General features: G+C 42.7%; 1 protein-coding gene across 1 annotated transcript in view; it reads left to right on the top strand.

Annotated features, from left to right (window-relative positions):
• LOC127640217 (potassium voltage-gated channel subfamily KQT member 1-like) overlaps positions 1-19,437 on the top strand; it is a 105,293-nt gene extending 85,856 nt beyond the window's left edge. The window contains exons 14-22 of the mRNA XM_052122671.1: positions 7,114-7,189; positions 10,642-10,736; positions 10,878-10,918; positions 11,226-11,287; positions 13,960-14,014; positions 14,098-14,178; positions 17,944-18,132; positions 18,250-18,845; positions 19,231-19,437. Coding sequence (XP_051978631.1) covers positions 7,114-7,189; positions 10,642-10,736; positions 10,878-10,918; positions 11,226-11,287; positions 13,960-14,014; positions 14,098-14,178; positions 17,944-18,132; positions 18,250-18,845; positions 19,231-19,437 — 1,402 coding nt within the window. The remainder of the gene's footprint in view (positions 1-7,113; positions 7,190-10,641; positions 10,737-10,877; positions 10,919-11,225; positions 11,288-13,959; positions 14,015-14,097; positions 14,179-17,943; positions 18,133-18,249; positions 18,846-19,230) is intronic.
• Positions 19,438-24,000: the final 4,563 nt, after the last annotated feature.

Genomic DNA, 24,000 nt, shown 5'->3' with positions numbered 1-24,000 from the left:
GATTTTAACGATTGTGGCTCTGGTTCCGATTCCATGTAACGATTTTAACGAGTGTGGCTCTGGTTCCGATTCCATGTAACGATTTTAACGATTGTGGCTCTGGTTCCGATTCCATGTAACGATTTTAACGAGTGTGGCTCTGGTTCCGATTCCATGTAACGATTTTAACGATTGTGGCTCTGGTTCCGATTCCATGTAACGATTTTAACGATTGTGGCTCTGGTTCCGATTCCATCTAACGATTTTAACGAGTGTGGCTCTGGTTCCGATTCCATGTAACGATTTTAACGAGTGTGGCTCTGGTTCCGATTCCATGTAACGATTTTAACGAGTGTGGCTCTGGTTCCGATTCCATGTAACGATTTTAACGATTGTGGCTCTGGTTCCGATTCCATGTAACGATTTTAACGAGTGTGGCTCTGGTTCCGATTCCATGTAACGATTTTAACGATTGTGGCTCTGGTTCCGATTCCATCTAACGATTTTAACGATTGTGGTTCTGGTTCCGATTCCACATAACATTTCGCAGAACAACTACTAATGTAAGGAATTTAATGTTTCTAGTTCTGATTCCATGTAACGATTTTAATGATTGTGGCTCTGGTTCCGATTCCACATAACATTTCTTATAACAACTACTTTTGTTTGGAATTTTATGTTTCTGTTTCCAATTCCTCTTAATGATTTTATTGGTCCAGAACCTGGTGTGTCAGAACTAAGTTTAAAACAGACTGACGTTTCCAAGAACTTTTAGTCCAACACGGCCCTGTGTGAATCCGATACTAGCTGAAATAAGCAGCCCATTACTGCCAGAATTTCTGTATACGAGTGTGAGAAAAAGAAAGACAGACAATAAAAGTGAGAGAGATAGATACAGAATGAGACAGGAAAGGAGATACACTCAGGGTAACAAGATAGAAAGAAAAGAGAGTCTAAGGAATAGAAAACTCTGGCACACAGTTTCATTCGTTTCTGGCACACAATCCCAGTCAGCGATTTCTCCTCACGAAATGCTTCCAGGATGTTTAAACCAGCCAAACTGCTCTCATGTGTCCAGCTCTGCAGCTAATGGGCTGTACTGTAATTCAATTCTAAACACCTTTATCATTTATACACCACAATTACACACTCACATAGTGACAAATTATTTTCACTATATTGCTATATAATATTTGGTTTGATGTTTTCTGGTAAATATAAAACATTCAAGAATGGTTTTGCTTTTTGAAGTCTAAAATTTTTTTTTGTTTTTCCCTATTGGATTTAGTAGTCCCATGATCTGATTCCAGAATAGGTCTAGTAAGGGATAATCCATGGCTAGGTGTGCATTAAACATTTTAGTTCACGATGTGGAGGTGAAGAACCACCCAACACGAAGCGCCTTCGTGAAGTGCATTCAGATTGTTTAACACACCCGGTTGCTAAATTGTTTTTAACATGTTGCCACATGGATGTTTTTAGCATGTTGCTATGCAGTTTCTAAAGAATTATTAGCTTGTTGCTATGCAGTTGTTAATGTGTTTCTAGCATGTTGTTATGCAATTGCTAAAGTGTGTCTAGCATGTTACTATGCAGTTGCTAAAGTGTTTCTAGTGTGTTGCTATGTAGTTTCTAAATAATTATTAGCTTGTTGCTATGCATTTGTTTATGTGTTTCTTGCTTGTTGCTATGCAATTGCTAAAGCGTGTCTAGCATATTACTATGCAGTTGCTAAAGAGTTTTTAGCATGTTACTATGCAGTTGTTAAAGTGTTTGTAGCATGTTGCAATGCAGTTTCTGAAGCATTTTTAGCTTGTTGCTATGCAATTGCTAAAGTGTATTTAGCATGATAGGCTGTTGCTAAAGTGTGTCTATCATATTACTATGCAGTTTCTAAAGTGGTTTTATTATGTTGCTATGCAGTTGTTAAAGCATTTTATCTTGTTGCTATGTAGTTGCTAAAGTGTATTTAGCATGATATGCAGTTGCTAAAGTGTTTTTAGATTGTTGCTATGTAGTTGCAAAATGTATTTGGCTTGTTGCTATGCAGTTGCTAAAGTGTTTTTAGCTTGTTGCTATGCAGTTGCTAAAGTGTTTTTAGATTGTTGCTATGTAGTTGCTAAAGTGTATTTAGCATGATATATGCAGTTGCTAAAGTGTTTTTAGCTTGTTGCTATGCAGTTGTTAAAGTGTTTTTAGATTGTTGCTATGCAGTTGTTAAAGTGTTTTTAGCTTGTTGCTATGCAGTTGTTAAAGTGTTTTAGCTTGTTGCTATGCAGTTGTTAAAGTGTTTTTAGCATGTTTCTGTACGGTCACTAAAGTGTTTTTACCATGTTTTTTAGCAGTTGCTAAAGTGTTTTTAGTATGTTATTATGCAGTTGCTAAAGTGTTTTTAGTATGTTATTATGCAGTTGCTAAAGTGTTTTTAGCATGTTTCTGTACGGTCGCTAAAATGTATTTGGCTTGTTGCTATGCAGTTGCTAAAGTGTTTTTAGCTTGTTGCTATGCAGTTGCTAAAGTGTTTTTAGATTGTTGCTATGTAGTTGCTAAAGTGTATTTAGCATGATATATGCAGTTGCTAAAGTGTTTTTAGCTTGTTGCTATGCAGTTGCTAAAGTGTTTTTAGCTTGTTGCTATGCAGTTGTTAAAGTGTTTTTAGATTGTTGCTATGTAGTTGCTAAAGTGTATTTAGCATGATATATGCAGTTGCTAAAGTGTTTTTAGCTTGTTGCTATGCAGTTGCTAAAGTGTTTTTAGATTGTTGCTATGCAGTTGTTAAAGTGTTTTTAGATTGTTGCTATGTAGTTGCTAAAGTGTATTTAGCATGATATATGCAGTTGCTAAAGTGTTTTTAGCTTGTTGCTATGCAGTTGTTAAAGTGTTTTTAGATTGTTGCTATGCAGTTGTTAAAGTGTTTTTAGCTTGTTGCTATGCAGTTGTTAAAGTGTTTTTAGCTTGTTGCTATGCAGTTGTTAAAGTGTTTTTAGCATGTTTCTGTACGGTCACTAAAGTGTTTTTACCATGTTTTTTAGCAGTTGCTAAAGTGTTTTTAGTATGTTATTATGCAGTTGCTAAAGTGTATTTAGCATGATTTGCATTTGCTAAAGTGTTTATTGGCATGTTGCTTTGTGGATGTGGTTGCGGAAGTTGTTTTAGCATGTTGCTATGCTGTTGCAAAAGTGTTTTTACCATGTTATAAAGTAAAGTGTTTTTAGCATGTTTCTCTACAGTTGTTAAAGTGTTTTTAGCATGTTACTATGCTAGTGTGGTTGCTAAAGTGTTTTTAGCATGTTGCTATGTAGTTGTTAAAGCCTTTTTAGTATGTTGCTAAGGGTTTGCTAAAGCATTTTTAGCATGTTTTTGCACTTTTGCTAAAGTGTTTTTCAGTCAGGGGGTAACCAAAATTCAGGTCTAAAACATAAATCAGAAATGACCCCTTTGGACCCTCATTACTGTGTCTGAGGTAATTTACACACATAAAATAATAAACAGTACATTATATTTTTATTGTCTCAAAATATCATGAAAAAAAGAAGAAAAAATAACCTTGAAAAATGTCTGAAACTGACATGCCACCTCAGACAACCTTATTTGTCAATGACCCATGCGACACGTTAAATACTAAAGGGTTAGAGGTTTGTTCAAATCTCCAACCGTACAAATGTGCAATAGTAAAAGTAGGCTAATGCTTGCCAAAGAAAGCTGTTAGTCATGTTGTTCAGTAATCGTGTTATATCTTTTACATGTGTGGAATCCATGTACCAGGCATATAGTTGCTCTGCGAGTGTGGCGTGTGTTTGTGTGCATGTGTCCGTCGGCCGCTGTAATGCGAGTAGGCAGTTCTGTGATTAAACAGCATGTGTTTTGTGTTTTGAGGGCTTGTGTTTTCTTTCCTAATCATGCACGGATCTGAAACCCTTACACACATGCACGCAGTGTAGCGCTTTGCATGTTTTCATATTTTTCACATGCATTTCCTGTGTGGTGCATTAAGATGTACTCAATGAGAGGGAAGGACAGTGGCCGTTTGGCGTCGCTTTGATCCGCGTGTTTTACGGTCTGTGTCAGAGAGCTTTTGTCCGGCTCTCCCCACCTCTAATTAAGACGTCGTCTCTGTTTGTGGACATGACCGAGGGGGCCGGGCGGAAGACAGGAATGGAACAGTGTTCAAAACAAGCTTGTCTCCTCTCAGGGGCCACAAAGGGTTGCACCAAAGGGAACTGATTAGTGTTGTGTAGATCAGTGACAGCGGCGAGAGCTTTATTACGACCAGGGCATTGTAGTGCTATGTATGGTAGTTCATAGTAGCCAGATTGTGTTGTCAGACATTAGTTGGCACAACCGGGGAAAGACACAACCATAGGCCTAGTCTAGTCACGGTCTAGTGCTGTCACAGAGACCGATGAGGTATCTCAGGACACTTACTGTATTTCAGTGATACCTTATAGGACGTAGGCATATTGTCTCCATACCATTCTAAAAAAAAGGCTTGCAGCACCTTTAAGAGAAAATTGACATAAGTGTGTGTCATTGAAGAGGGCCCATTCCTGTACTTTGCCTAAGGCCCCCAAATCACTAAATCCACCCCTGATTACGCAACCCGTTCTCACTCCTGAGGCGTCAAATACTGGCGCTTGCGCAAGAGCCCAGCGTGTCAATCTACAGACGCCAAAAGCACCCTCTGGCTTCTGTAGGAGGCGTCAGTGCCAATCTTCAGACGTTGCGTATGTTTAACATGTCATCGGAGTAGGCAAATGCCATTTCTTACGCTGTTGTTTTGACTCATTGGAAACAATGTTGTTTTGAAATAAATGACGTTACAAAAGTATAACAGTATAAGGACGGGCGAGGAGGAGGCGGGAACCGACTGAACAGTCAACATAAAGGTTTAATGCAAAACTCATAATGCAAACATAAACCATAAGACAATCAGACGCACACAACGTGGCTGCGAGCGTCTCTCTCTCTCTCTCTCGAACTGGTGCGTCTGGCTCGTCTTTTGCCCCCCTCCTGGCTGATTAGCCCAAATAAGGGCCGACCGTGTGTCCTCATGGCCCGGCCCTGCCCTCCTCCTCGTCACACTCCTCCATCGCCCAACCCAACTCATGCCAACCCCGGCATGACGCAGTCCTCTTCCTTCCTGGGGGGGGGCATTGCCGTTCCAGCCGTGCCTACCGGCAGGTCTTCCCCGCCTTTCTGGAGCCCTGGAAGAGAGGAGGGGAAGGAAAGTGGAGAAAAACTTGCTCGCCGGTTCGCAGACATGCTATCGCCCAGTCCTCAACTGCTCCTCCGCCCTCTGGTGGACGACAGCTCACTTCTCCCCAAGCCCTCCGACCCCTGGCGGATTGAACCGCTCCTCCCCTTCATTGGTGGATGGCAGCGGTTCCTCCGTTCCCAGGCAGAAGACCGCGGCTGTTCCCCTATCGGATGGCAACGGCGAGGACTCTGCAACAGCGCATCCCTCCTCCCTCCCGGGTTTTGGCACCACTGCTACAGTTTAAGGATGGGCAAGGAGGAGGCGGGAACTGGCTGAACAGTCAACGTTAGTTTTTATGCAACACTCAACATAAAACAAACATAAAACATACGATAAACAGACACGCACACAACGCGGCCACGTGCGTCTCTCTCTCGAAGTGGCACCTCCGACTCGTCTTTGTCCCCCTCCCGGCAGATTAGCCCGATTCAGGGCCGGCCGTGTGTCCTCACGGCCCGGCCTCGCCCTCCTCCTCATCAAAAATAGTTAGGCAATGTTCGTTAACATTTGACATTACGATTGCTAGTCTGATAAGGTCAGATATGGTTGGCGAACGTTTGTCATTTCGGCAATGCACTTGCCGGATGCGCCTGTTGCAAAGGAACACATGGCTTGAAAATGCTAATTGTCTCCTGGGTTTTTGGACTACAAACATGGGCTATAAATATGTCAATCAGTCTGTGGTGGCACAGAAATGTTTGGGCAGCAATTGCGAGTGGTGTGGCCAATGGGGTGGCCAATGGGGTGGCCAGGCTTTGGTCCACCCCCTAGCTCCGCCAATGATTAGCATGCTCAGCAAGATTCTCTTCAAAACTGTCGCTCCGCCATGAAATTTGTTGCAGTGAAAGAGAAAACCGACCGTAGGAATGTTGTGTTAATTAACACTTTTACGCTAGCTTACACTTGCACACTTTGGAGTAATTTAATGTACGCTTTTGTGCTAGTTTATGCTAATGAGCACTCTAGCACCCCTACTGGCAATGCTGAGAATGCGACTCATACATGCATAGCGTTAAAAATTGCGTTCTGACACATTTCAGTTCTCTTCAATGAATGAAATCGAGTTTGCGTCGCTAGATGCATTCATGGTTGCACACGCTATCCCTACACAGCTCCAAAACGTGCTATCATCAAACGCAAACACACTTAAAGGGACAGTTCCCTTTAAAATGTACTCACCCTCATGTTCAAATCTGTATGACTTTATTTCTTGCCTAGGACTCAAACGGAGATGTTCAGCAGAACGTGTCTCAGTCACCATTGAATTTTATTGTATGAAAAAAAAATATGCAATGAAAGTGAATGGTGACTGAGAAGCACATTCCACCTTACATCTTCTTTTGTGTTCTAGTTAAGAAAGAAAGTCACACAAGTTTGGAAGAACAAAAGCGTGAGTAAAAAATGAGGTAATTTTAATTTCTGGACTGTGTCAAGGTTTTGCTTTCACTCTCACGTGTTTGGAAGGGGTCACTGATAAAAGTTTTGAAGACATGTTTTGAAGGTTTTTATATGTTTTTCCTCCAGGACCTTTTTACAATGGACGCAGAATCAGGACTTTTGAATGTTCATGATATAAACTTGATTATTTTGCTCCAGCACTGACCACTGTTGCATGTATTTCTGGGTATAAACTTTGCCCAGGCATCTTTGCGTTGGAAATAACAGGGTGTTTTCGCCAAATAAAACAAGCGTGTACTGCCAGAGTTCACTTAGAGAGTGTCTATGTGTGTGATGTGTCTGTGTTATTGTTTTCGCCAAGTTTACTGCCACGTACACACACACACACACACATTTACAGCGGGCATGCTCAGTGTTTTCTGACGCTATGTGTGTGTGTGTGTGTGTGTGTGTGTGTGTGTTTATTTTATTCTGTGCAGGCTTTCCCACGCACACAAATCTGCCATTAAGGTCATCAGAAGGATGCAGTACTTTGTGGCTCGACAGAAATTTCAGGTACGTTGGGAAGTTCATTTGGGATGTCAGAATCATGTTCGAGTGACTTTTAATGTTCCTCAGAGATCATAAAATCAAATGTTATATTGTGAAGTTCAAAGCAAAGTTCATACATGCACTCATTTAATTGATACGTATGTTGAAATCATGATTCACTACTTAAGTTAAAGGAATCATTCACCCAAAGATGAAAATTCAGTCATAATTTACTCACACTCTTGTCATTCCAAACCCGTATGATTTGATGCTATCTATAACTACGTTTACATCCAAGGACGTTTTGCGCAAAAAGTTTTAGCGCATCAAAATAAATGGAAAATGGAAACGCACATTATCGCTAAAATGTCACAAATGTCGACATAATATTTTTCCGTTTAACTCTAGCGCACAAACTCCATGTCGATACATCAAATGTCGCGCAAAACTGGTTTGGAAACACTTTTTGTCGATATAATGGGCATTAGCGCAAACATGTGGTGTCACATGACAGAGTTTGCCCCTAATCGTTAGCCTGTGTTACCATGACGACAGTACTGAAAGCCCAACTATTGTACGCGATCTTTACGGCATATAGAGCCGATCTGCAAACGGGACACTTCCAGGAGTGCAACACGAATATCTCGTATCATGCACCGGTCATCGATAAGTACAAGGAGAACAAATGAATGAACACTGTTTTACTTTTTCACACCATTCAAAATAATAGACGGCAGTTACAGAATTACCCACAATACAAAAAACATCATTTCTGTGCACAAAGATGATTTAACCTGGTTTAGCACAAACCATGAAAATGACACACCTGATCTTAAATGCTTGTATTTACGGGACCCTTTGGAGTTTGGACACAGTTGTAGTATCTATTAAAAGAAGACACTTTGAGCTTTATTTCCCAAGTTTCAGAATTAATATATGTTGTTATTTATTAAAGTTAGAGAAGCTGAAGTTTATAGTAATGGAAATATTTTGTGCTGAACATGTTTTTATAATCTAAAAAACAATAATAAAAGTGGCAAGACACCCCAGAAATACAATGTTCTCAAAGTCACGAGTCTAAAGAAGTTTCGTTTCTAATCTGAAGATGATTTAATAATAAATGAGTTCCTGCAGCTTTAATCTCTGTAAAATCTCTGGAAGTGTTCAGAGTAAAATTAAGCTCCGCCTCTCAAGACAACACTAAATCTGACGGCACTGCTCGACTATTATGAATAAAACTACGCCACATTTTTAAAAATAGACTTTGGAGACGGGCTGGTTTTGTTTATGAGACTCTAATATATCAGATCATAAACAGTTTTACAACATGAATGCGGCTCAGATTGCAGTTTGATGAAGAACGATGACGAAGGCGAGATCTCATGTAAACAATGGAGAATATATCAATATTTCTCACATTTATCACTTTTATGGACAAAAAGTGCGATTGGATGTTTTTAATGAACGCTTGTCATGGACGATTGACCCAAGTGTGTTGAACTGGATTCATCTGGCGATCATGTTTTCATAATAAAAGTCCAGTTTTGATGTTGCATGTTTTCATAATAAAAGTCCAGTTTTGATGTTGCATGTTTTCATAATAAAAGTCCCGTTTTGATGTTGCATGTTTTCATAATAAAAGTCCCGTTTTGATGTTGCATGTTTTCATAATAAAAGTCCCGTTTTGATATTGCATGTTTTCATAATAAAAGTCCCGTTTTGATATTGCATGTTTTCATAATAAAAGTCCCGTTTTGATATTGCATGTTTTCATTTGTACTCCTGCACAAATAACTCAATCGCTGTTTCTGGAGGATTACTATCGTGAAACAGAGATCGGATATCAATGTTGAACCCTTTGACCTTTGAAAAGATATATCATGTTAACATTAATTACATTTATAGATGGTAAATTATATATTAAATGTAAGCAGAGTGACGTCACCACCGTGCGGGCGATTGCGTATCAACAGGTTCAATAATAAAGAAACCCACAATATTAGGAGAACAGCATCAGTGCTTCTTTTTTTCACTTTAGTTTTAGTTTTGCAAAATTGCCGGCAAAATCCCCTGTATTAAATTAAATTAATTACCAAACGAAAAAAGCATTAAATTAAAAAAATAAATTACCAAACCAAAAAAAATTTTTTTTGACCTATATGTGCCTTTTCATTACACAAATTTAAATGAGCTTTTTATCAAGACTATAAACTATCTGAACTATTTGTCCAATGAGTTCACTTTATAAATACTTTAAATCAAACCCTCTTTACATCAGATCGCATTTACTGCTTCTTCAGAAAATGTAAATTTGCATTATGAAGCTAAAATACTTTAGAGATGATGATCAAGTTCAGTTGGGGGTTAAAAGTTGCTGGAGAAATATGCGGGTCATGATGCAGTTGTCATGGCGATGCTGTAGATTAGATGAAGGATTAGCGATAAACACATTTCTGAATGGAAACGGCTTCAGGGCAGATTTATTTTGTGCTAAACCAAAACTTATGCAACAAAGCGTATTTTTAATCATGACGTCATCACGCACGCCATTTTTATCCATAAAAGTCCATTTGAATGGAAACGGGCAGATGTCGGCAAATGTCGCAATTTTTTAATTATTTTTTCACGCATTTTCAGCGCGAAAGGTGGACGGAAACTAGACTTATGAAACACAAAAGGAGAATGTTCATGCAACTCTATTCATACAATCACAGTTCATAGTGACCATGTCTGTCAAGCTCCAAGAAGGACAAGAAAACATGGAAAAAGCACACTAGAGGTTGACCGATATATCGGTTTTACCGATTAATCACGCCGATTAATTGGTTATCATCAAAGATCTATGCCAAAAGTTGCTGATAGTTTTTTTTAGACCTCATCAATAAACCATATCTGGTGAAATATATCTACGAAACTCTTCATCTGGGGAATATATAGACTAACATAGACATACAGTCAAGTCTCTGTAATTTCAAAATAAGAGTCCCCAGTTTATAGTACGTCCCGCGATATCCACCAAATCCTCCGTTATTATTGGGATTTTGGTGGTGCAATTAAATGGTTTTGGGATTTTATTTATTCATTTGTCATTTAAGACTCTTGTAGCACCTGTCCTTGTACGGTAAGACTTTTTTATCATTCTATAAATGTATTTAAAATAAATATATCGGCCGATTAATCGGTTATCGGCCTTTTTTCACACCCTTAGCTATCGGTATCGGCAAAATCCACTATCCGACCTCTAGTTGATCCACTATATTCCAAGTCTTTGTGTGAGAAACAGATGCAGATTTCAGTTCTTCAATGAAAAGAGTTGCATGAAGATTCGTTGAGACGCACTGCATACCTTTGCTCTTGTTGTGATTGAGGTAAACTGAGGTGTACTAGACAAAGCGTGGAAGTTCAAGGCTCAGGGGACAGAAATATAGTCGCTCGTGATGACAATAGCGCTCACGGACCGCGTCTCTGTCCCACAGCAAGCAAGGAAACCATATGATGTGCGGGACGTGATCGAGCAGTATTCACAGGGCCACCTCAACATGATGGTCCGGATCAAAGAGCTGCAGAGAAGGTGAGACGGTCACTCTAAATACAGCACGACGTTCCTCCTTTACACCCTCAATATTTTTCCCCTCCAAACAAAGTGCCGTGGGCAGGATTTCCAAACAATCACTGTGCTTATCACAGTTTCCTGCTGTTTTTCCTCTCGCAGGTTGGATCACACGTTGGGAAAACCGGGAATGTTCCTGCCAGGTAATTCCAAAAAACTGGTCGCTGCTCAAAGAGTTGTCAGGGATATGAACGAACGGCCTTCAATTTATGTGTGACATTTTCCAAGTTCCATATCAAGTGCAGATGCAAAATAAAAAGAAGCATTTTCCAGAAATATTCCCCCCTAAAAAATAATTTATTTGTATGTTTTACTGGATGTAGTTTATCATTTGTTATAGTGTAAGATGTTAGCCAATCATAACTGATGTAATTCACATATACTGTAGAAGTATTAAAGGCACAGTGATACAAACAGCCGGTTCGATTGTTCCTCGTCTTGTGTTTCCAGAGAAAGGTGTGGATAAAGAATATTATACGGTGGGAGCCCGACTCATACGACTGGAAGATAAGGTACAGAAAACTCTCATATTCTATATGCTGGTCTTAGCACTGTACAATAACACTGTATGCTAACTGTAAATGTAATGTACATATAAAATACTGTAATCGTTATTACAGTAATAATCGGATGCTGTATTTTTATCACAGCAAATATTATATTACTGTAACAGGAATTACTGCATTCATTTTAATACTGTAAATGAATGAATGTAAAATAATTACATACTGTGAAAACAACGGGCACAAAAATGACATTTGTCGTATAACTTCATTCAACTTTACATTTGAAAATACAGATTTTATTTTGTATTTTTCATTTTGTAAAATGTTTTTATTTTGTAAACAACAACACACACATACATGCGGGCACACACACATACGCGTTGGCACACACACACATACACGTGGCACACACACATTACATGGCACACAAACACACAGACACACATACACATAAACGCGGGCGCACACACACACACACACACACACACAAACAAACATGCAGGCACACACACACACGTGGGCACATACAAATTACGCTGGCACACACATACACGTACACATGGGCACACACACACACACACACACACACATACACATGGGCACACACACATACACACACATTCATGTGGGCACACACACATACACACACACACACACACACATACATGTGGGCACACACACACATACACGTGGGAACACACACACATACATGTGGGCACACACGTATACACACACACACGCAGGCACACACACATTACATGGGCACACACGCATACACGTGGGCACACACACATACACACGCGCAGGCACACACACATTACGTGGGCACACACACATACATGCAGACACATACACACACACACACACATTTCGTGGGAACACACACACACATACACGTGGGCACACACACACATACACGTGGGCACACACACATACACGTGGGCACACACACATTACATGGCACACAAACACACAGACACACATACACATAAACGCGGGCGCACACACACACACACACACACACACACACACACAAACATGCAGGCACACACACACACGTGGGCACATACAAATTACGCTGGTACACACATACACGTACACATGGGCACACACACACACACACGTACACATGGGCACACACACACACATACACATGGGCACACACACATACACACACACACATACATGTGGGCACACACACATACACACACACACACACATACATGTGGGCACACACACACATACACGTGGGAACACACACACATACATGTGGGCACACACGTATACACACACACGCGCAGGCACACACACATTACGTGGGCACACACACATTACATGGCACACAAACACACAGACACACATACACATAAACGCGGGCGCATACACACACACACACACAAACATGCAGGCACACACACACACGTGGGCACATACAAATTACGCTGGCACACACATACACGTACACATGGGCACACACACACACACACGTACACATGGGCACACGCACACACACATACACATGGGCACACACACACACACACACACACACATACATGTGGGCACACACACATACACACACACACACATACATGTGGGCACACACACACATACACGTGGGAACACACACACATACATGTGGGCACACACGTATACACACACACGCGCAGGCACACACACATTACGTGGGCACACACGCATACACGTGGGCACACACACATACACACGCGCAGGCACACACACATTACGTGGGCACACACACATACATGCAGACACATACACACACACACACACACACACATTTCGTGGGAACACACACACACATACACGTGGGCACACACACACATACACGTGGGCACACACGTATACACACACGCGCAGGCACACGCACATTATGTGGGCACACACACACGCACACGCATACACGTGGGCACACACACATACACACGCGCAGGCACACACACACTTTACGTGGGCACACACACATACACGCAGACACATACACACACACACACCTACAGACACACACAACCACACACACACTCACGCTCACACACAAACATACACTATATATATATATATATATATATTTAAATTAATTTAGATTAAAGTCAAACAAGATAATCAAGCAAAATGTAATCAAAATATCCTTAAAATTATGCTTTGACATACATTTGTAAATATGTAAATAAATCTTCATAAATAATAAATAAATACATACATATAGAAATATATGAATAAATAATAAATATAACAAAAATACATATTAGTAAGAAAATTATGCAAATATAAAGTCATTTAAATTAGAGGTAAAAAACATCTGCCCTAACACCTTGTGTGCACTGGACACGAGTGGCGCGTCACATTAAAAGCATTAGCACCCCATTATAATCGATGATGCTGTCTACGCTGGAAGTGTTCGTTGCGGTGCATCCGTCTTATTGCCGACAATAAACGGGTGTTGCGTTCCATTTTGCACCGCACACGCTGACGCTACTACTCAAATTAAAGGTTTAGCCCATTTTCATTATTTTTGCTGTTTTTATTGGGGAACATTTGCAGTGCCCCTCTACAATTTAAATGATTTAATTTTGGTCTCCAAACCAAGTGTAAAACCTGATCCACACAAACACACTAAACAGACCTCAATTAACTCTATTATCTTTCTCTCTGTACCTCAGTATCTTATTCACATACACACGGTTAGCCTCAACTCAATGCTATCAGAGTCTGAAAGTATGATCATCTAGTTGCGATCTTGTCGTACACCACAGACAGCATGATGCATAGCGCTTCTCTCGTGTTTGTTTTCTCTGTAGAGGAAGCCAGAATTCGATTGTCAGATTTGAGGCTTTTGACTGATCCTGTGATTGTAACGTCCCTCAACAGCAGTTCTGAGGGTCAGGCGTCTTTTCCAGTAAACAACAGCCGATATGATCTTCACTGTTGCTGCCGTGAACCGTATATTCATAGAAACGAAGTCCTTCAGTGGAACTGGAGTTTCTTTATAACATGGATCACTTTTACTGAGAAAATTACATTTTTGCCTGATTTTAGAGCAAAACTACAGATCAAATTAATTTGTTGGCGTCATTATTTTATTTGTACACAGAGACCGGGAGGTCTATGACTAAAATCAGTTGACTTCTGCCACTCTTGTTGCATTATATGCAAATGGTGTGAGTCCATAAATGGGAAAAACACATTTTTGCTTTGTTTTTTCCATAGTTGGAGTGCTTATAACTCCAGAAGTATTAAAGATATCAAAATATCCTTTTACATACCTTTTAATAATAAACTTTTCTTTTTGCATTTTAATTTTTGAGGCCCTATGTGCTTAAATCCCAGAGATATGTGTGCTTTCAATGTGGCTCAATGGTCAATCATGCCCATATTCAATGGTTGATAACCAACCGTGGGTCACATGGTATGCAGCTAGTTTTTCTTGTCCAACAAAACGAAGGTCTGAAGAACAAATAATCTTGAAAATAGAAATCTACCTTTATTTGTTCACATAAAAAACAAGAGTCCAAAAATACTAAACTTGGATGGAATAACCCTAATGTAACTGTAAACTAGGAGAGAGATTTCAAGGATGATGTTCTGGATGTTTTGGAAGTCAGAGATTCAATCTCGATCGCTGTCGGTGTGCACACGAGTCCTGCTGTGATGTTTTGACTACAGAGGAACCGAGACAGAGAGAGAGAGAATAAAACTGTGCAAGAGAAAGACTTGTCGTGACATGGCAATGGTGTTTTCTCTGGTCTCTTTACGCCGCAGGGTAACAGGTGGGTGAACCGACTGACCTCCACAGACACACACTTGTGTCATGGCCATATAAAGACACACATCTGGTTCATATGCGCTCCATTGTTTGGTAAATACAAAACCCCAAAGTATATTGCGGCACACTTAAAAATGGACACTTTGGCTGAAGTTTCCTGCATCTCCTGAGAAAAGGACTCGCATGCGTCCTCGAGTTCCAGAAGAGGCCTCGATGAAGTGTTAAACTGTGCTCAGATCAGCCACTATACCAACCGTCTGCTGTCAAAAGTCACGCCTGAGCTTGAACATTTCAAACTAGAGCAAATGAGCAAAATCTTCAGATGATGTCAACAGTTGATTCATTTGTGTCTATTTTTAGTTCTTCTAAGGAATTGTTAGAGAAACATCAGCAAACATGAACGCTGTTGACTGAAGATAATCTTTCCATCAGCAAAACATGATAAATATTAACATGCTTCACTGAAGATCAAACTATAAATCACACATAAACACACTTCTCTCTCTTCGTCTTTCTTTATTTTGGCGCTGTCGTTAGCATGAAACCATTGGTCTTCCCCTTTGGCGAACGTTTCGAGGTATTTCTTTTGACAGTTAGTTGCAGTTAATGTGTCGGTGTTTTGCACGGACTGACGTTGATTTATACCTCCTTGACAAAGACACACATCGCAACAAACGGCTGTCTTCTAGCTCACAGAGCTCTGACTGCCAAGTCCTCATGAACATGGATTAGAAGCCGCGACATTGCATGTTTGTAAAGGGATTAGGCGAGGACTCCGCTACGGCGCATCCCTCCTCCTTCCCGGGTGTTGGCACCAGTGTAAAGGGATTAAAGGGATTGGAGGAGGCGAGAACCGGCTTGACAATATAAATCATATTTTAACTATAAATGTAACCATAAAGACACACACACACACACACACAGGTGTCGGACAGCTGTCCGTAAATCTCTCTCTCCCGCACTGCCATCTTCTGTCGGCCCTTATCCCGGAATCATGACCCGGCCCGCCCTCCGCCCTGACATATTCCTCCCTCGTTCACTCAGGGAGCCCCCGGCATGACGTACATCCCCCCTCCCCCTCTTTCCTTGGGAGGGGCGTGCCTTCCGCCCCATCTACTAGCAGTTCATCCCCGTCTACCTGGATGAGGGAGGGGACAAGGGGAGGGAAACATTAAAAGTGTGGCACTTACACGCCGTAATGGCGATCGTACCCGATTAACCAAACATTAAAAAAAAAGAGAGGGAAAGGCCAACATGGAGCAGCAGTGGAAGAGAGAGAGAGAGAGAGAGAAAAAAACACTTAATCGCCGATTCTCTGTTATGCCGTAGCTTGGTCCTCGGCCACTCCTCCACCCTCTAGCAGACGACAGCCGCGCCTCCCCGGGTAGATCGGAGGCAGTCCTCCAGCCCCTGGCGGACAGAGTGCCCCGCCACATTTTTGGTGGACGGTAGGGGTCTTCCCCTCCCCTGGCAGTGGTAACCGCTCCAGGCGGTTGGTTGGGAGCCCCTCCTCCCCTCGCAGTCGGCAACCGTTCCTCTGCTTCCAGCCGGCCGGGCTCCTCCGTCCTCCGGCGGATGGCCGCGGCTGCTCCTTTCAGGTGGATGGTAGCGGCGAGGACTCCACTACGGTGCATCCCTCCTCCTTCCTGGGTTTCGGCACCAGTGTAAAGGGATTAATGGAAAAGAGGAGGTGAGAACCGTCTTGACAATATAAATAATATTTTAATTATAAACGTAATCAAAAAGACAAACACACACAGGTGTCGGACAGCTGTCCGTAAATTTCTCTCTCCAGCACTGCCATATTCGGTCGGCCCTTATCCCTCTCAAGGGCTAATTAGCCTGATTAGGGGCGGGTGTGCGGAATCACGACCCCGCCCTCTGCCCTGCCACAATGTTATCTCGCTATCTAATAGTCAGAGTATAAATTGTCGAAGGAATAACATAAGAGTATGCTTAGCTGTCACTGCTAGCTTTACATTGGCCGGTGTGTTAATCGATGAACCCAGAGGAAAGTTCATATTGAGACTTGATTGCAGATGGTTGGTATCTTGGTAAATCTGCACACAGGGTAAGACTTTATTGAGATCTCCACTGAAGCTCTAGAGGAGGCACATGTGAGACTATTGGAGTATTTTTCTCATAAGTAGAAGACTTGCACAAAAGTCCATTCTGTCTAGGAGACACAACTGAGACGTTCAAGAGATCTCGTTGAGAGATTCTTTTACTACTGTCGCTGTTGTGTCCAACGACTCCACCCAAATTCTAGTTAGCCAGATTAAATTCACATAATCCCTGTTTGTGCAGTTTGTTTGGTTAATTAAAACGTGTCAAACCAGTTTACAGATTTTTCATTTAGCTTGTGTAAAAATGACATCATACCAATCAAGAACAGTGACTCTCGAAAAAAAAAGGTGACCAACCTCAATTTCGTCATTAACCTACAGAGCCGTTTGAAGACAGGGATGGAATTTATTTTCTAAAATGGTTATGTGTTCCCTTGCAATTACTTTGGGTTCCTTTGCAATAGCTTTATCCATTCCTTAGGAAAATAAACCATAGTTTTATTACAGTAACCATAGATTTACTATTGTATTTGTTGTAAAACCATAGGAGCCACATCAGTTTCCTCCACCGGCTCTCAGGTTGTCCCATGTGCTTGTGTTTTCTGCTCTCCCTCATGTTTCCCCTGGTGCTGCTCAGCAGCGCAATCAGGATTGCCATGGCAGTGCTGATTAGCACTTCTTGTGTTTATGGGCAGCACCTGGTTTCTCTCCTTCGGTTTCCTTTATATTACTTCCTTTGTCTTGTCTGTGTTGCTGGATTGTTTTGTTTCTCCTTGTCCAGTCAGTTTGTTAGATCTCTGTTTCTTGTATTCCAGTTCCTCCCATCACTGCATGTGCTCATGACCACGGAGGTTGTTCCCCTGTCACTGCCAGAGCTCACGACCACAAAGGTCGTTCCCCCCTCACTGCATGTGCTCACGACCACAGAGGTCGTTCCCATCACTGCCAGTCCCTCGACCACGGAGGCCGTTCCCCCATCCCTGCCTGTGCTCTCAACCACGGAGGTCGTTTCCCTGTCACTGCCAGTGCCCTCGACCACGGAGGTCATTCCCCCATCCCTGCCTGTGCTCACGACCACGGAGATCGTTCCCCTGTCACTGCAAGTGCCCCTTCACTGCCAGTGCTCACAACCACAGAGGTCGTTCCCATCACTGCCAGTCCCTCGACCACGGAGGCCTTTTCCCCCATCACTGCATGTGCTCACGACCACGGAGGTCGTTCCCCTGTCACTGCCAGAGCTCACGACCACAAAGGTCGTTCCCCCCTAACTGCCAGTGCTCATGACCACAGAGGTCGTTGCCATCACTGCCAGTCCCTCGACCACGGAGGCCGTTCCCCCATCACTGCATGTGCTCATGGCCACGGAGGTCGTTCCCCTGTCACTACCAGTGTTCACAGCCACGGAGGTCATCCCCCTGTCACTGCCAGAGCTCACGACCACAAAGGTCGTTCCCCTGTCACTGTCAGTGCCCATGGCCACGGAGGTCATTACCCCCTCACTGCCAGTGCTCTTGACCACGGAGGTAGTTCCCTGTCACTGCCAGTGCCCACAACCTTGGAGGTCATTCCCATGTCACTGCCAGTGTTCACAGTCACGGAGGTCATCCCCCTGTCACTGCCAGTGCACATGGCCACGGAGGTCATTCCCCCCTCAATGCCAGTACCCATGGCCACGGAGGTCCTTCCCCCATTGCTTCCAGTGCTCATGACCATGGAGGTAGTTCCCTGTCACTGCCAGTGCCCACGACCTTGGAGGTCATTCCCCTGTCACTGCCAGAGTTCACAGCCATGTAGGTTGTCCCCCTGTCACTGCCAGTTTCCATGACCACTGAGGTTGTTACCACGTCACTGCATGTGCTCACGGCCATGGAGCCCGATCCCCTGTCACTGCCTATGCCCAAGACCACAAAAGTCGTTCCTCAATCACTGCCAGTTCCTAAAGCTACATTTTCCTGTTGCCTGTCCTTGCTCCCATCCTGGAGCCGCCTGTCCAGTTCCCTGTGGCCATCGACGAGCCTGATCAGTTCCCTGTGGCTGTTGACGAGTCCGTCCAGTTCCCTGATACTTTTTTTAAGCCTGTCCAATTCTCTGAAATTTTCCAGTTCCCTGAGACGTTCGATAACTCTGTCCAGTTCCCTGTGTCCGTTGACGATCCTATCCAGCCACCAGCTACCAGTTTGATGCTCAGTCCAATAGCCAGCACCCGTCAGACACCAGTCACCAGTCTGTTGCCAAGCCCAGTCAAGTCACTAAGCCCCATCAATTCCATTTCAAAAGAAGCATATGCAATCTTTCAAAGCTCATGCTAGGTCTATCTGCAAAGGTTTAAAGTTGTTATTGAAACGTATGTGCCTATGGAAAAAATGTATGGGATTTTAACTTCTGGAACCAGAAAGCAAAAACTATGGTAATACTAATCAATAAATTGACCCAAAAAAATTATAATAAAACAGTCAGTTTTACTACAACACCATGATTACTTTGTGGTACATGTACCATGGATTTACACCTATGCCTAATTCTCGTAAGGATGGATAAACGTATAACAAGGAAACCCAAAAATAATTTTGAGGAAACAAGCTCTTGCAAGGGAACGTAAAACTTATTATGAGGGAATGCTAAACTATTTCCGAAAATACATTTCCTCGTCCTTTATGTGGGTCCGCATTAACCTGATTAACCCATTAATGCATACCTCAGGTCTTTAGAGACCCGGGATCACCACCTGTACCTAGTCTTTTTTTTTTTTTTTTTTTTTAAAGATACATTTTTGATATCGAAAAGTCTATACGGTCATTATAGATCCTATATATGCAAAAGTGTTGCTATATATTATATACATATCATTTTATGATTATTTCATATCTACAAGGTGGCCCCATGTTTGATTGCTCATACCTTAAAAATGCATAAAGGCATTTGCATGATTTTTGGCATACCTCTACAACATTATGTAAACATCAAAATTAAATCACTGTGACATCATCGTTAGCAACAACTTGCTACAGATACGTCACCCATTCACACACCAATGACGGCAGAGCTGCCATGCAAGGTGCTAGCCGGCCAACTTGGGGTTCAGTGTCTTGCCCAAGGACACTTTGGAGTCATGTACCTTAGAGGTTCCCAAAGCGCTTTACACTGTGTCCCATTCACACACACACACACACACACACACACACATGTTGTGTTTCCATGTTTTATGGGGACTTTCCATAGACATAATGGTTTTTATACTGTACAAACTTTATATTCTATCCCCTAAACCTAACCCTACCCCTAAACCTAACCCTCACAGAAAACTTTCTGCATTTTTACATTTTCAAAAAACATAATTTAGTATGATTTATAAGCTGTTTTCCTCATGGGGACCGACAAAATGTCCCCACAAGGTCAAAAATTTCGGGTTTTACTATCCTTATGGGGACATTTGGTCCCCACAAAGTGATAAATACACACACACACACACACACACACACACACACACACACACACACACACACACACTCATACACCAATGATGGCAGAGATGCCATGCAAGGTCCTAGCCATTGAGAGCAACTTGGGGTTCAGTGTCTTGCCCAAGGACAATCGAACTGCCAACCCTGCGATTAGTGGCCTACCCGCTCTACCACCTGAGCCACAGCCGCCCCAATATGTGTGTATTTATGAATAATCAACATGGAAGTAAACTACAGCAAGTTTAACACATGAGCAGTATTATTTGGCTATTGTCATTTGGGTGTACTACTGAAATTATGGAAGTTGTGCATCTATTTAGATGAGAAAATACAAATGTGTAGCTTGTGTGTTATGTGTAGCTTAATATGTGGGCATCCATATGTGCTGGGTCGCTAAAGACCTGAATATGTTATAACGTTCGGTGCATCCACGTACATTTAAGGGTTAACCGAGCCAAAGGATTCCTTTATGTTTTCCAACGTAGATATGTTTTGCAATGTTGTTTGTAAAAAAATCATCTGAAGTACATTAGCGAGCGCTCCACACATACTGATGTAAATGGTATAATGGTAGTGTTTAGGCTACAGTCTGAGCTCGATCAACCCAGACGGCATAAATGCACACACAAACAATGCTCCGATGCCCTTGCATGTTTACACATGCTTGCACGTATACATTTAGCATGCTCATGCACACATAAACAAGCGCACACCCTGTTTTGGGAAGCCTTATACGCACACAGCTGTAAACCTGCCGTTTATTACAGGGTCTTGCGTCTCACGTCTCGTGTCTCGGCTCTCCGAACAGGAACATTTTCTCAGAAGAAACATCTGAGAAGCAGGAGACTTTATAAAAGTCTCCATTTAATTGCATTGCTGTCTAAGAGGAACAATTGGCGAGTCCTGATTGTTAAATATCAAACTGGTCTTTATGTAACAACTGGAGATTTGTAGATCCTTCCAGAAAGTCGGAAGAGTCCTTACAGACAGGTTGACTTCAAACAGGCTAAATGTGTCCTCGGATGGGTGTGGTTTAATTTGCAGAGGTTAAAGACCTTAAAATACAGTGCAGGGGTTGTTCTGTTTCCGGGATCAGGGTGTGGTACAGCCCACCTCCAGAGCGGATCCACCCTTGGAAGTGAAGTTCAGGTTTTTGAACTGTGTGCACGACCAGACCATGACATCATTTGATCGTTTGACCGCAATTAATGTCCAAACAAACTATTCTTTATTTGGGTTTCTGAGAAGACTGCAATCGCCTCACAAAGGGCTACAGTCGTCTCACACAATCTCAGGAAGTTTGGAAATGGGTGTTTGTGTGAGCACTTTTATGTCCCAGGGGTTGCATTTCATTTTATTATCTAAAAAGTTTTAGGCTTATCCCAGAGCCTGACCTTTAGGGGGCATTCACTAAACAGTTGTGGCGCTCACAACCGGCCCTCAAGATCAGAATTGCACCATGCAAAAAATGTGTAGGCCCGATTACGCGTTGTTCCTGTAGTGAATCGGGCGCTAAACCAACGCAGGCAGTGCTTGATGCAAATAAAAGCGGTCGCAATTTATTCCTAGCGAAGTCCCCAGAGATTGTTACAAAGCAAGATTCATTATTTGAGACGAGTATGAAATGACATGAATGCTTTCAGATAAATGCCGTTGCAATTACATCCACTTTTGCACAATGTTAGTGGACTAATGTGTGCTTTTAAGAGGTGGTGGTGTAGTGGTCTAAGCACATAACTGGTAATCTGGTAATCAGAAGGTCGCTGGTTCGATCCCCACAGCCACCACCATTGTGTCCTTGAGTAAGGCACTTAACTCCAGGTTGCTCCGGGGGGATTGTCCCTGTAATAAGCGCACTTTAAGTCACTTTGGATAAAAGCGTCTGTCAAATGCATAAATGTAAATGTAAGTCCACAGGACCAAATGTTCTCATAACTGAAGAAACATGCGTTTATCAAACTGAACTCTGTAAGGACACTCGTATTGGCTCGGCTGTGCTTGTAGCTCTCTGCTACGGTCTGCGTCTTGGCACGCGAACTTACATTCACGCTCTCCGCCACTCCACTTTGATTTATATGTTTGGCTGCGGATCCATTGAGCACGATCAGCGCAGACTGGACAAAGAAAGGAAACCGGCCTGACATTCTCCACTACACATCCTTCTGAGGCTGTTGGGACTGCAATATGCCTTCAGCCCAGACTGCGGGGCTTTAAATCCAATTCAAAGGTTATCGGCCCGGCAGAGTAGAGTAAACACCCATTCTTTTCTATTCCGGTAATTACCTTAGTAGGAGCCAAGCACACTGTATAAAACGGCTATTTCAATAGAGTTCACAAGACTGCAGAGACAATGCATATCTGAAGTGCTGTCGAGGCATTTTTGCTATTTCAATTTACAAGTGAGTAATAACAGCACAAACAAACACCTTAAAATAAGGAGACGGTCCATTGCTCAGCTGTGGTTTAGCGCCATCCACTAGAACATTCTGAACATTGATACATTTGTTACCATAGTATCACATTATTGTTCATAATTAAACAACAGTAACAATTGAATCATTGTTTCATGTTTCAAATGATTATGTCATTGTTAAATGTCACTTTTTGCTTCTCTGCTAATAGAAGGAAGAACGGGAGGATAAAACGTTTTCAACTTTTTCGACTATTCCTACATCTCTCTTCCGTTCGGTGGCAGATGGGACGCTATTAATAATCACATAAAGGACGGATCGTTAGTTGTCGTATTATACTAACTTATAATTGGACAGTAGCATACTTTATCAAGCAAGTATACTGTGGCAGGGCGGAGGGCGGGTCGTGATTCCGCACACCCCCCCCTAATTGGGCTAATTAGCCCTTATCGAGGGATAAGGGCCGACTGAAGACGGCAGTGCGGGAGAGAGAGATTTACGGACAGCTGTCTGACACCTGTGTGTGTTTGTCTTTTTGGTTACGTTTATATTTAAAATGTTAATTATATTGTCAAGCCGGTTCTCGCCTCCGCCTTTCCATTAATCCCTTTACACTGGTGCCGAAACCTGGGAAGGAGGAGGGATGCACCGTAGTGGAGTTCTCGGCGCTACCATCCACCCAAAAGGAGCAGCCGCGTGCATCCGCCAGAGGGACAGAGGAGCCCGGCCTCCTGGAAGGGGAAGAACGATCGCCGACCGCGAGGGGAGGAGGGGCTCCCAAACAACCGCCTGGAGCGGTTACCGTTGGCAGGGGCGGAGGAGACCCCTACTGTCTCCTCCACCAAAAATGCCGCAGGGCGTTCCGACCACCAGGGGCCGGAGGACTGCCTCTGATCCACCCAGGGAGGCGTGGCTGTCGTCCGCTAGAGGGTGGAGGAGTGGCCGAGGACCAAGCTACGGCGAAGTCGCTGTTACCATGGGAATAAACGCCTGTTGTGTC

The sequence above is a fragment of the Xyrauchen texanus genome, chromosome 49 (assembly GCF_025860055.1).
Source record: "Xyrauchen texanus isolate HMW12.3.18 chromosome 49, RBS_HiC_50CHRs, whole genome shotgun sequence".
In the NCBI taxonomy this organism is placed as follows: Eukaryota; Metazoa; Chordata; class Actinopteri; order Cypriniformes; family Catostomidae; genus Xyrauchen; species Xyrauchen texanus.
This window is presented reverse-complemented; position numbering and strand designations above follow the sequence as displayed.